The sequence below is a fragment of the Monodelphis domestica genome, chromosome 2 (assembly GCF_027887165.1).
Source record: "Monodelphis domestica isolate mMonDom1 chromosome 2, mMonDom1.pri, whole genome shotgun sequence".
Lineage (NCBI taxonomy): Eukaryota > Metazoa > Chordata > Mammalia > Didelphimorphia > Didelphidae > Monodelphis > Monodelphis domestica.
The window spans coordinates 2,271,496-2,283,745 of record NC_077228.1 but is presented as its reverse complement, the minus strand read 5'-3'; the positions used below and the strand labels follow the sequence as shown (position 1 = coordinate 2,283,745).

General features: G+C 51.7%; 1 protein-coding gene across 9 annotated transcripts in view; it reads right to left on the bottom strand.

Annotated features, from left to right (window-relative positions):
- Window positions 1-12,250, bottom strand: part of ERICH3 (glutamate rich 3) — a 118,451-nt gene that overhangs the window by 29,385 nt on the left and 76,816 nt on the right. For all 9 annotated transcript variants that reach the window (XM_056814919.1, XM_056814913.1, XM_056814917.1 and 6 more), the window contains one exon: window positions 10,005-10,244. In XM_056814919.1, the coding sequence (XP_056670897.1) occupies window positions 10,005-10,244 (240 nt within the window). The remainder of the gene's footprint in view (window positions 1-10,004; window positions 10,245-12,250) is intronic.

The window sequence follows — 12,250 nt, the reverse complement described above, 5'->3', positions numbered from 1 at the left end:
TAACCCCAAAGTCAAGAGAAGGGTTCAGCCCTGGCGTCTTGGCAGTAAGAACCCTGGGAGGAGAAGTGATGCCCAGCACATGGAGGGACATAACTAGAAACGAACACGGGAAGGCTGCATAGCATGAAGGAGAACTCAGGGAGTTGGGGGGGGGGGAAGCTGGAGCCACGGAGTAGCTTCAGGGGCTGTGGCAACATCAGCTTTGATCAAACCCAGGTCTTTTTGGGGTGCAGAGGTGAAAGCTAGAGGGACGTCTCCGAGAGCTGTGTTTCTTCTTCATGAATTCTACCTCAGGTGGCTGTAGCACTGAAGAACCACCACCAGGCATGAAAGAAAGAACAGGTACTCTGTATTCCCTTCCCCCAGTTCATTCCAGCGGGGTGAAGCTGACCCCCATTTCTGTACTTGGTGGTCTTTTATTGACAAAGATTGCACCTGACTGAGCAAACCTTTCCCATGACCATCTATGCTACCCTTTGACCCTTGTACTTCCTTGTAGCCTTTTGTTCAATTTCCAGATGGCTCGAGGCTCCAACATGGCGGACAACAGCCTTTCCTAGAGCAGATTTCAGCCCACTATTGGGGAATTTTCTCCCTCCTACAGGGACATAATCATGGCAGACACATTAATGAAATGCCTCATACCTAAAGTTCCAAAGGCACAATCCCTCTGTTGTTGGGCCATTATGTTTTCGTCCTCACACTCTAAACCGAATGTAATAAGGCCTGTAGGGTTACACAGACAGATGTGTGCCGTCTCCCTCCACACCACAAATCCGAGGGCAGAAAACGTTTGCATTTTGTCTTGGTAGAGTCGTTGCTGAATAAATGCTTGTTATTAATGGACTGCTATGATCCATGGTCAAAGGCAGCGTCACGGTAACGTTCCAGATGAAGCATTTCACAAAGTCTTCTTCTCGTCTCTCTCCCCCTCCCCCACACCCCCATCACCACCACAACAAACGGGAAGAGGATGGGTCCAATGGGTTCCTCCACTCTACCCTTAGCTCCTCCCTCAGGCCCCGCTGCCCTGAGCCCCCTCTCATCGTCTCTCTGGACCTGAACCTACATCAGACAGTTACACACCGCAAAGAACAAAAACATTCTTAGCCACTAGACCAGGCAACTGCAATTTCAATCTCCTGCATGCCCTCCCCGGCAGCTCCCGGGGACAAGAACTAGACATCTTTCAGCAGAATTCCTCAGGCTCCAGGCTATTGCCATGACTTCCCAAGTGGCCTGAGGTCTCCAAGTACAGTCAAAGAGATCGAGGCCAGGTCTTCTTCACGTCGGTTTGGACCCATCTCAGTGCATTAGGGACCATGGCAACCTCTTTCTTGAGGAATAATTGTAAAGATTGTCACAGCAAACAGTTTAATTGGTGTTTTTCATGAAGTACAAAAATAACTGGGTTCTACTTTCTCTGAGCTTCCCATAATACTCATATTTACAGAATGGCTCCCAATACTGGCGAAATGCTGGTCTTGACAGAGTAAGGGAGTGTCAGCATGGCGGCGGTCTGGATAGAAAGCCTTCCTTGGGCAGGAAGACATGGATGGGCTCGGGCCATTTCTACAGTTCCTGGATGTGTGACCCTGGGCAGATCCCTGAGCCTCTTGGAGTGGCTCTAGGCTACAGGAAAGCTGCAGAGTTGCCTCCCTGGCAATTCCCTATCCTAATGAGAATCCAGGTCCAGAGAAAAGTAAAGCAAAAAGGCAAAGAAGGTAGAGAGCTCCTCTTCTACCTCTCTCCTAGCCATGTAGCAACCAAGAACTCTATTTCATTGGAAACTAGGCCAAACACATTCTGTTTCATGTGTGCCATGAGCCTCCAGAAAAGAGACGGAGAGGCTCCCCCTTCTCCACCACAATTTCATCTCTGCTTCTCCCCCATACAATGGCACCATTTATTTCCACTCCCACATCTTGGTCGTACAGTCACCTAATGACACTGCCATAGGGTTATGGAAAGTCGTGGCCCTAAGGTCAAGAGGAAAGAGATCAACAAACATGGAATCCATCATGGCGTACTAGGAAGAGGCTTTGCATGGAGGCTCACTTTGACTCCTCCCTGGGATTCTCACCATCTTGATGGTGTCTGTAGCCAAGTCATGTAGCTTCTCCTCAACCACAAAAATCTTCTGAATTGACTTTGCTCCCAGAGTCAGGAAGACCTAAGTTCAAGTACTGCTTCAGACACATACTGGCTGTGGTCCTGGGCAAAGTCTCTCCATTTGTCTGCATCCAGGGCAGCTTTGGAAGATAGTCCATTCCACAAGAGGGGCTCAGCTCCCAATGGGATCCTATTTCCATCCAAAAAAGAATGTTCCCCATCTTCACACCATTATGGAGGGGTTGCTTTCCCCATCCCATCCCCAGTCCACTGGAAGCTCAGCCTCTTTTCCATTTGTAATTATTTTCCTTGACCAAGTATGAAGCTTGGCCCAAAGTAAAAAAAAAAATTAATGTTGCCTCAAGCTGAATTGAATGGAAACTAGTTAAAAGGGGCCTGAGAGGCTGCCAGTCTGGCCCAACCCAATTCATCCCCCCTCAGTCGTAGGACCCTCCCCTTATTCCCTGGAGAGCCCATGGTCTGGACTGTTCTGGTCAAAGAGCTGTTGAGACAAGCCAACGCGGATCCTGTGATATTCATACATCCAGGCCCTGGGAATGTGTTTGGCACTGACCATTGCCTGGTTCTCCTTCAAGCCCTCTCCTTGGGGCCAAGCATTTGTTTTGTCCCAAAGACCAGCAAAATTGGTACATTTGCCTTTTTTTCAAAGAAAGAGAATGAAAACTCCCCATTTTCTTCCATAGACTTTCATTGATGTCCATGCTTGATAATACATAATCTGGAACAAGGGCACCTCCCTCGTGGTGCACGTGAAGGCCCAAAAGAGGGCGAAGGCTTCGAACACTTCCCTTCTCCTCTGAATAATCCATTTTCCCCCAGAATTAAAGTAACCATTTCCTGATGCTTTTAACCTGATCCATGTTCTCCTCCATGAACAGATGGCTGTCTCTAGATATTTGCTCTGTTCTATGTGATAGAATGGAAAGAACCACAGGCATGTCTCCTCAGCTGAACAATGGGCATATTGACCCCATGAATCTTCATCCCCCCCAAACTGAATCTGGTGGGGCTTGTGTGAGATGCCTAAAAGTGCCATTGAAATGTCTGCCATTATTCCAGGTATCTCCTGAGGTTTACCCTGCACAAGAATTCAGAAAGGAAGTTGGGCTAAGTTGAGACTTTCCTGGGGACCCCCCAAAGCTCAGGGTCTCACCCAGGGGAGTCAGGATGGGTTAGAGGCAGAAATGTTTAATAATGTCATTTCTTGCATTTTTCCATTAACAAGCATTTACTTCATCTCTGTCCTTCCCAGGCTGCCCTTGTGACTTGATCTCCCATGCTCCCCAGAGTGGAGAGGGGGCCTTCCTTCCTCCTCTTCCCTCTACCCTCCCACTCCAATTTTCATCTCCTTTTCCACATCGTCCTCCCCTTTAGAATGTAAGCTCCTTGGTCGGGAGAAGGGGGCCATCTCCAGTGCTCTGTTGCTCATGGGCTGCCTGGCACAAAGTGGCTCCTCCAGGAGGGCTTCTCTTGGACACAAGCCAACAGACCAAAGGCTCCCTGTGAGACACATGGGAGCGCTGCTTGCCCCGAGGAACAGGGACCATCTGGGTCAGACCGAACCCATCCAAATGGCCCAAGTCGGATCCAATAGCATTGGTGTAAAGAGGGTCCTGCTGCCTCTCACTGGCGGGGAAGGAGGAAGAGTGTCTGACATAACGGCGGAGCAGCGACAGTCACGGACGTCACCAGAACCAACCTGTCATGTGATTTCTTTAGTCATGCCATACGTTCACAATCATGAAAAGCCTGAAGTTTTGCTCAACAACTGCCCGAACCACAGTACAGTGTATGGTAAGGGTTGATCAAGGACCCACTGTGTGCCCCACAGGCACTGTGCCAAGCGCTAGAGATGCAAAGGCAGCCACGAGAGGAGCTAACCATCTAATCAGAGGCACGAAAGGAACTATGCCACTCTGCCAGGTTAGCACGGGCTCTTCCCAGCATCAGAGAGGGCACAAGAGACCGGACACAAAATATGAGAATAGGTCCTCTTCCTTGCTCGGGTTCCCCGCCTCCCCAGCATGAGTCAGAACCCAGGTGGTCCTCCCTGGGAGACACCTCTCTAACCACTGTACCCCAAAGCCAGTGGGGCTCGATGATTCCATCAGCCCCCCGGTGCTCCAAGGTTCTGTGCCCATACAGTCTGGGACATCTGGCTTCCTCAGGGTTCCTCAAAGGTTCCTCAGGGATGTATGACAGGGAACCCCCTCTGCTTCATGCCCAGGAGACCCTAAGCAAGTCCCTGCCTTCAAGGAGCCCACGTTCTGCTAAGTGCACAGAACACAGCACAGGTGGATGCAGGCAGAGTCATTTGGGGAGAGAAAGAGTTAGCCACCATGTTTTCAGGAAAAGGCTTCCCTGAAGGATGGAAAAGACCCAGAAAGTGAAATCCCCGATCGTGTTTCCTGGTGGCACATTTGCTGACTGGTCTGCAGAGATCTTCTCAAAACACACGTGTTCATGTATGTGCACATATTGCACACATGTATGGATACATGGAAGCATATATACATAAACATATCTATCATCTCTATCTATCCTATGTGTCTATCATCTATCATCAATCAGTTTATCACCAATATATCTACATTGTCTCTGACTCTCACATATCTATCACCTATTTATTTATCATTAATCAATCTATCACCTATGCATTTACCATCTGTCTGTCTGTATCTATATCTGTCTATATATCTACCTACCTATCTATTCATCCATCCATCCGTCCATCTGTCCGTCCATGTCTCTGATTCTAGGCTTTCATCAGGGAAGGGAATGCCACCAATTCGGATCCGCGATGATTCCCCAGTAAATATATAGTCTTCTAGAGTCATTGATGGCCCCGAGTGATCCGGCTAGGGTCACGCAGGCTACACGAAATGATGAAGTTTCCGATATTCACTGACCAACAATGCCCCTGGAGAAGTTCACTCTCCCCAAAACTCATGGCAGGGACCTGCGATGTCAGCATCTTTTTCAGGGGTCCCTCCTGACATGTGTCCGTTGCTTAATAACTCGGAATATCTCTGGTGATGCTTTAATTCTCAAGAACAAACAAGCCTTGCCTGTGTCCTTTCTTGGTTTGATCGCGAGAAAATAACTTTGTTCCAGAAGATCTGAATTTGATCACAGGGTAAGCTGATTAGTCTATGTAAAAATAGCCCCCTGACTCACTGTTTCTCTCAAAATGTCCTGATTATTTATGAAATCAGCCAACTAATCATTCACTGAAAAAACCCCAAATGAAGACATCGTTTGATCAGAGAGCTGATTCTTGCACAGAAACTCTCTCCCTCTTTCTCTCCCTCTCTTCTCTACCCCACTCTGTCTCTGCCTTTCTGTCTTTCCCTCTCTCTCTCCTCTTTCCTTCTCCCTCCCTTTCCCTCTCCCTCCCTCTCTCCCTCTCTGTCTCTCTCTCCCCCCTCTCTCCCTCTCTCCCCTCTCTCTGTTTCTCTGTCTATCCTCTCCCTTTCTCTCTGTCCCTCTCTCTGTCTCTGTCCTTCTGTCTCTGTCTCTCTCTCCCCCTTCTCTCTCCCCCTCTCTTTCCCTCTCTCCCCTCTCTCTTCTCTCTCTGTCTCTGTCCTTCTCTCTGTCTCTCTCTCTCCCTCTTTCCCCCTCTCTTTCCCTCTCTCCCCTCTCTCTTCTCTCTCTCTCCCTCTCTCTGTCTCTGTCCTTCTGTCTCTCTCTCTCCTCTCTGTCTCTCTCTCCCTCTTTCCCCCTCTCTTTTCCTCTCTCTTCTCTCTCTCTCCCCCTTTCCCTCTCCCCTTTCTCTCTCCCTCTATCTCTCCCTCTCTCCCCCTCTCCCTCCTCTCTATCCTTCTATCTCTCCCTCTGTCTCCCTCTATCTCTCCCTCTCTCCCCCCTCTGTTTCCCTCTATCCCTCCTTCTGTCTCCCTCTATCTCTCTCTCTTTCCCTCTCTCCCCTCTCCTCTCTCCCTCTCCCTCTCTCTGTCTCTCTCCTTCTCCCTCTGTCTCTCTCTCTCCCTATCTCTCTCCCTCTCTCACTGTCTCTCTCTCCCTCTATCTCTCCTTCTCTGCCTCTCTGTCTCTGTCCTTCTCCCTCTGTCTCTCTGTCTCTCCCCCTCTCTCCCTCTCTCTCTCCCTCTCTGCCTCTTTGTCTCTCTGTCTCTCTCCCTCTCTCTCTGTCCTTCTCCCTCTGTGTGTCTCTCTCTCCCCCTCTTTCTCCCTCTCTCTCTCCCTCTCTGCCTCTTTGTCTCTCTGTCTCTCTCCTTCTCCCTCTGTCTCTCTCTCTCTCCCTCTGTCTCTCTCTCTCTCTCTCTCTCCCTCTCTCTCTCCCTCTCTGCCTCTTTGTCTCTCTGTCTCTCTCCTTCTCCCTCTGTCTCTCTCCCTCTCTCTCTGTCCTTCTCCCTCTGTGTCTCTCTCTCTCTCCCCCTCTCTCTCTGTCCTTCTCCCTCTGTGTGTGTCTCTCTCTCCCCCTCTCTCTCCCTCTCTCTCCCCCTCTCTGCTTCTTTGTCTCTCTGTCTCTCTCCTTCTCCCTCTGTCTCTCTCTCTCCCTATCTCTCTCCCTCTCTCACTGTCTCTCTCTCCCTCTCTCTCTCCCTCTCTGCCTCTCTGTCTCTGTCCTTCTCCCTCTGTGTGTGTCTCTCTCTCCCCCTCTCTCTCCGTCTCTCTCTCCCTCTCCCTCTCTCTGTCTCTCTGTCTCTCTCCTTCTCCCTCTGTGTGTGTCTCTCTCTCCCCCTCTCTCTCCCTCTCTCTCTCCCTCTCCCTCTCTCCGTCTCTCTCCCTCTCCCTCTCTCTGTCTCTCTGTCTCTCTCCTTCTCCCTCTGTCTCTGTCTCTCTCCCTCTGTCTCTCTCTCTCCCCCTCTCTCTCCCTCTCTCTCTCCCTCTCTGCTTCTTTGTCTCTCTGTCTCTCTCCTTCTCCCTCTGTCTCTGTCTCTCTCCCTCTGTCTCTCTCTCTCCCCCTCTCTCTCCCTCTCTCTCTCCCTCTCTGCTTCTTTGTCTCTCTGTCTCTCTCTCTCCTTCTCTCTCCCTCTCCTCTCCCCAGAACTAGCAGTTTTCCCCTTTTCTATACAATGACTGAGTCTGTCTTGCAAGCTGCCACCTCTTTGCATCAAAGGCTTTCTCTTTCCCTGTGTCATCTAGGAATATAAACATCAATGTTATGCTCCCAAGTCCTTGGGGAAAACAGCCCTTTAGGAAGCATGGCAAGTGAAAGAAATGGAAATGATCGGAGCCTCCAACGGAGAATCGGCCTGGGATAACGGGTACAAGACAGGGCGACTGTCACCCAGCAGTGGTGGGTGCTTCACCAGGTGGGCGAACACCCATCTGGCTTTCCCGTGTCCTCACGTTTCTCCTCCCTCTTTGCTTGGGTGACGTCGGACCCCTCGGTTGCCAAGGCTTCAACAAAGATATAGGGTGACTTGAACGGCCATCTGGTCAAAGAGGAGGGTGTCTCGGGAGGAACAAGGCCGGCTGCCTGGCAGGGTCCCCGAGGATGGTCCTCGCGAGCCTCTGAGGAGGTCGTGGACGTGGGAGGCCCAGGAGGGGGGCGGGGGGATCTGACACCAAAGCCCAGGGAGAGAGAAGGAAGGCCGGGGCGCCCCGAGGCTGGGGCTCCTCTGCCCCTGAAAGGGGAAGACGATGAACCAGGGAGGGGGGACGCGGAGAGGTGGCCCCCGGTGGCGTTGCTTTCTTCTAGTTTGTTTGGGAAGGCGAATGGTGACCTGGTGGAGAACAAGCCCAGCATGAGGAGGAGGAGGAGGAGGAGGAGGAGGAGGCCAAAAGGCAAGCTAAGGGCCGGCGGGGGAGGCCCGTGTTGACGGCTCGCCTAAACTAGGTCCGGGGCAGCTGAGTGAATTATCGGCCCCAAGAATCTGTGCCGAGAAGGGCAGCAGAGATGAGCTGGCCTGGGCCGCGCCTCCCACCCTGGAATCCATGCTGTGCCCTGGCGCCAAGGCAGAAGAGCGCTCAGGGCTGAAGGGGCCTGCCCAGGGTCACCCAGGCGGGCCACCTTGGGACCCGGGACCTCCAGGCCTGACTCTCGAGCCACCCACGTGTCTGAGAGGGGAGAAATGGGGGCAGCGGTGGGGGTGACACGGGCGCCGGGTGTGCAGCTGCAGAGCTGGATGTGGGCTCTGGCCAGAGGCCGGAGAAGGTGTGAAGCGGGGGCGTGCCGGAAGCCGGCAAGATCAAGACGAGGCTGCCGGACGCCCCTTCTGGGAGGCGCCCGGGCCAGCAGCTCCGTGACCACAGGGAGGCCTGCCCGGGCCACCGCTGTGCCTCCGGCAGAGCCCGTTATACGAATGAACGTTCACGTTACTCTGCGTCTAAGCGAAGAAAACCAGAGTCTCCAAAAAGGAAGCGGAGCAGGAAGGCGGCGCGCTTCGTCGGTCAGCAGCTTCCCCGTAAGAGGAGGAGGAGAGGGGGGGAGGCACTGGCGGCAGAGGACATCCAGCGGGGCGCTCCGGGCTGTGGGGAACGAGGAGGAGCCGCAGAAGCGGGCGCGGAGTGAAGCGGGCAGATCCAGCAGGCCGCAGCACAGCGGGATGGTCGGCTGCCGGGCTCTCCCGCCCCCAGAGAAAGAGCAGCTCAGGCCATTGAGCTTACTGGGGTTGGTTCTAGAGGAGGTTTCTCTCACAGCGATGACTGTTCGGCTCCAAAGGACGGTTCAGGTCCTGTCCAGCTCCAGAGGGGGCCTGGAGAAGATCTCTTCAGGGGGGAGAGGGCTGGTCTGGAGTCTGGAAGACTCCTCTCCCCGAGTTCAAATCCAGCCTCGGACATTTCCTAGCTGGGAGACCCTGAGCAAGTCACTCACCCCCTCTTTTCCTGTTTCCTCGACTGCCAAAAGAGCCAGAGAAGGAAATGGCCAACGACTGGCATTTTGGCCAAGAAAATGCCAAAGGGGGTCATGAAGAGTCAGCCATGACTGAAATGCTGAGCAGCAAGCAAGGAAAAACCAAGGAAGGGCTGCCGAGAAGGCCGTGCGTTCTCCTTCCCTGGAGGTCCCTAAGGAAGGGTGGATGAAGGCTAGTCTGATGTGCTGTCTAGGGACGGATCCCAGGCTGGGCTGACCCAGCCACTGCCATTCGCCATGTTTCTGGGAATGGACCAGCAAGGCAAATCCAGCAGGCAGCACAGGAAGATGAGGACGTGCCAACGTGGCAGGAGAACAGCGAGTTCCCTGAGGCTGCCAGCATCCAAACAAGGCCGAGGCCGCTCTGACAAGCCGTGAGGACTCACCAGATCATCCCAGAGTGCACGGAGGGGCCTTATGTGGGATGGATGTGAAAAGACCATTCTGGGTCATGGTAGGAAGTGCTGGAGATGCTCTCCAACCCCAAGATTCCTCTTAAAAAAGCAATCCATTCCATTCCTGCAGCCCTTCTGGGCTTCCACTGTGATTGCTCTCACACTCTACAGAGGGCTGAGACAAATAGGATTTCCATTTTACAGATAAGTAAATAGAGGGCCCGAGAGGTTAAGTGGTTTTCCTAGAGTCAGTTAGCAACCATGCTGGGATTTGAACCCGTATCTCATGACGCCACTTGGTCTAGTTCTCTTTTAACTAGGCCAGCCTGTTCCCAAACCATTGCTAATAGTCACATCCTCCGATGAACTTCTTCAAATAAGAAGCAACTACCCTATGGGTCACAGAGGGCTCATTAGATCTTACTGAACTCATCTCTCTGGTTTCTAGGCAACACTGGCACGGAAACTCTAGCCATGTCTGTCTACGCCTTTAATAGAGATGGATTATTGATTGGCTCCATTTATATAGAATAGCTCCTAAAAATCTATAGAGCTATTTTATCTTTTGTCAAAAGGCACCAAAAAGATGGAAAATAACCTACGTGTATGTTAAGAATTCAGCTGTTACAGCCCGTGATTAAAAAGCCCAAACTAACCTTGTTTATCATCGTCTTCCAAGTCATTGTCCGAGCATCCGTCTATTTCGTACTTCATATAATTGTCGCCTTCTCGCGTTTCCGGGAACGAGGTTTCACTCTCCTTTTCATGCTCTAAATTATCTTTTTCATCGTCTGAGGGTGACTTGGACCTTCCGTTCATTTGATCATCAACCTGTCCATCGTCATTAGCTTTCTCATTCGATTTCTCGTCATCAACTTCAAAATCTTCATCATAGTCTGTGGAAAGAAAGTGTGCTCAGTCAGGCCGAGGACAGCCTCCCCGGGCCGGACCTCCTCCGGCCTAATGAGGGCTTTGACTGCGCTGGGCCCTGTTTCTTTGTACCCTCCTCCTTCAATCTCTTTCCCACCTCAGTGGACACCAGAGGGACTGCCAACAACAAATGATCAGTGATCGCCATCTGATACACACATCCCGGGACAGAAAAGAGAAAGACCGGTGTCGAGGCCGACATCCAAAGGAGAGGTCATTGTGAAATGGCCACAGTCCGTTCCGATGAATAAAACGGACAACGGAAGGTCATGAGAGGGAACAATGAATGAGGGAGAAGTTAAAAAGAAGAGAACAGACTCCTAATAATAAAAGTCAATTTGGAAGCCGAGCGACAGCCCTTTGCCTGAAAGATGATCAACACATTTGGATATCAAATGAATGAATAGTGAAGAGGAAAAATTCAATTCATCAGGTCCAAAGGCACGAGGGAGGAAGGCGGCAACTACTGTCTGTTCTTTGAGAAGTGGACACCCAAAAGAAAAAAGGAATTGGGAAGCCTATCTCATTCAGTGTGAAAATCTTACCCATTATTCGTCCCTCTAACCAATCAAATAATGGTATTTCAAAGCTGGACCTTCTCGGAAAGTAAACTATTCCTGTTACTGCCGCTCATTGGCAACATTCTCCATGGAGAGGCAGCAAGAGAAGGAAGTTGTCACAGCAGACACACTCCAGCTGTCCCTGGTGGCCGGAATGTTTCACCTTTCCTATTTAACTGTCCGCCTGCTTCTTTCCACCCACATTTTTTAAATGCTGAAGTGACAACACGCCAAGGAGAGAAAGCAAAGGCTCTCATGTGGAACCAATTAAGCAAATAAACAATTGTGCATAAAAATGAAAATGAGAGAAGGAGGCGCCAGCCTTGGCCTGGGTATTAGCAGAGCGCTGTGCTGGGCCTTTTTCAAGGGTGCGGACTGACCCCACAGGATCAGTTTGGGAGCTCGAGGGTCCTGCAATTCAAGGACTAAATTATAAAAAAAACCTCAGCACATCTTGGCAAATGAGGAAAGCCTCACCAATTGGGAAAGCCCAGCATAAGCAAGATAGGAGCAAGAGAAGAAAATCTGAGGGGAGACAAAAGAGCCGGTGCCACAAAGGGAGCTGGACAGGTCCTCGGAGACAGCATCAGAAGAATGCTTCCCCAAGGGCTCGGGGGGGCCTAATCTCCAGGACAGCAATTTACAGGAGAGGACGACCCCCATCAGGACTCACTGCCTCCTTCTGTCTACCCGCCCAGGCGGGCACCCTCAGAGTCCTCCTCCCCACCTGCCCTAGCTGCTCTTTTCTGCTCCCTTATGAAGAAGTCCCTCCCACAAATACAGACCTCCTGCTATTGCTCATAAAAGGTCCCTCCAGTCTGCCATCTCTGGGCCTTGGGTCTTGGCCCCTCTCTCGGCTTCCTTCTGCCCCCACAATGCTTTGAATACATCACGTCTAAGTCTGGAGGGGCGAGCTGTGCCCCTGCTAGAAGGGAACCTTTCGAGGGCAGCCTCTTTACTTCTTGGCTTGGAGTCCCTGAGACTCGCCATGGGCCTGGCCCACATTCATGGATGGATGGACCGGCCTCTCTTCCTTATTCTCACCCCCACAGCCATGTCCACTAGAGCCCATCCGCCATTTGTCTCTTCTCCCCACTACACAACCAGTCAGGGCTCTCCTAGCCTGGCCAATAAGGGTAGCTTGATTCCTGGACTCCATCCTACACCCAAATATGAAGCTCATGCCCAGGGCTGACCACATCATGCCCACAGAGCTAGGGGACAGACCAGAGACTTCCCGGATGTAGGAAACTCCTGGGTGGGGACTCCAATGCACGTTAGCACCTTCTCTACAACAGAAAGCCTTCCAGGGCTGCCAATGGCCCATAAACAGCTAGAATGTGGCAGAGGCGGGACCTGAAATCTGGTCCTCTTAGCTTCTAGGTAAATCCTCTGTCCACCACAGCATGCTG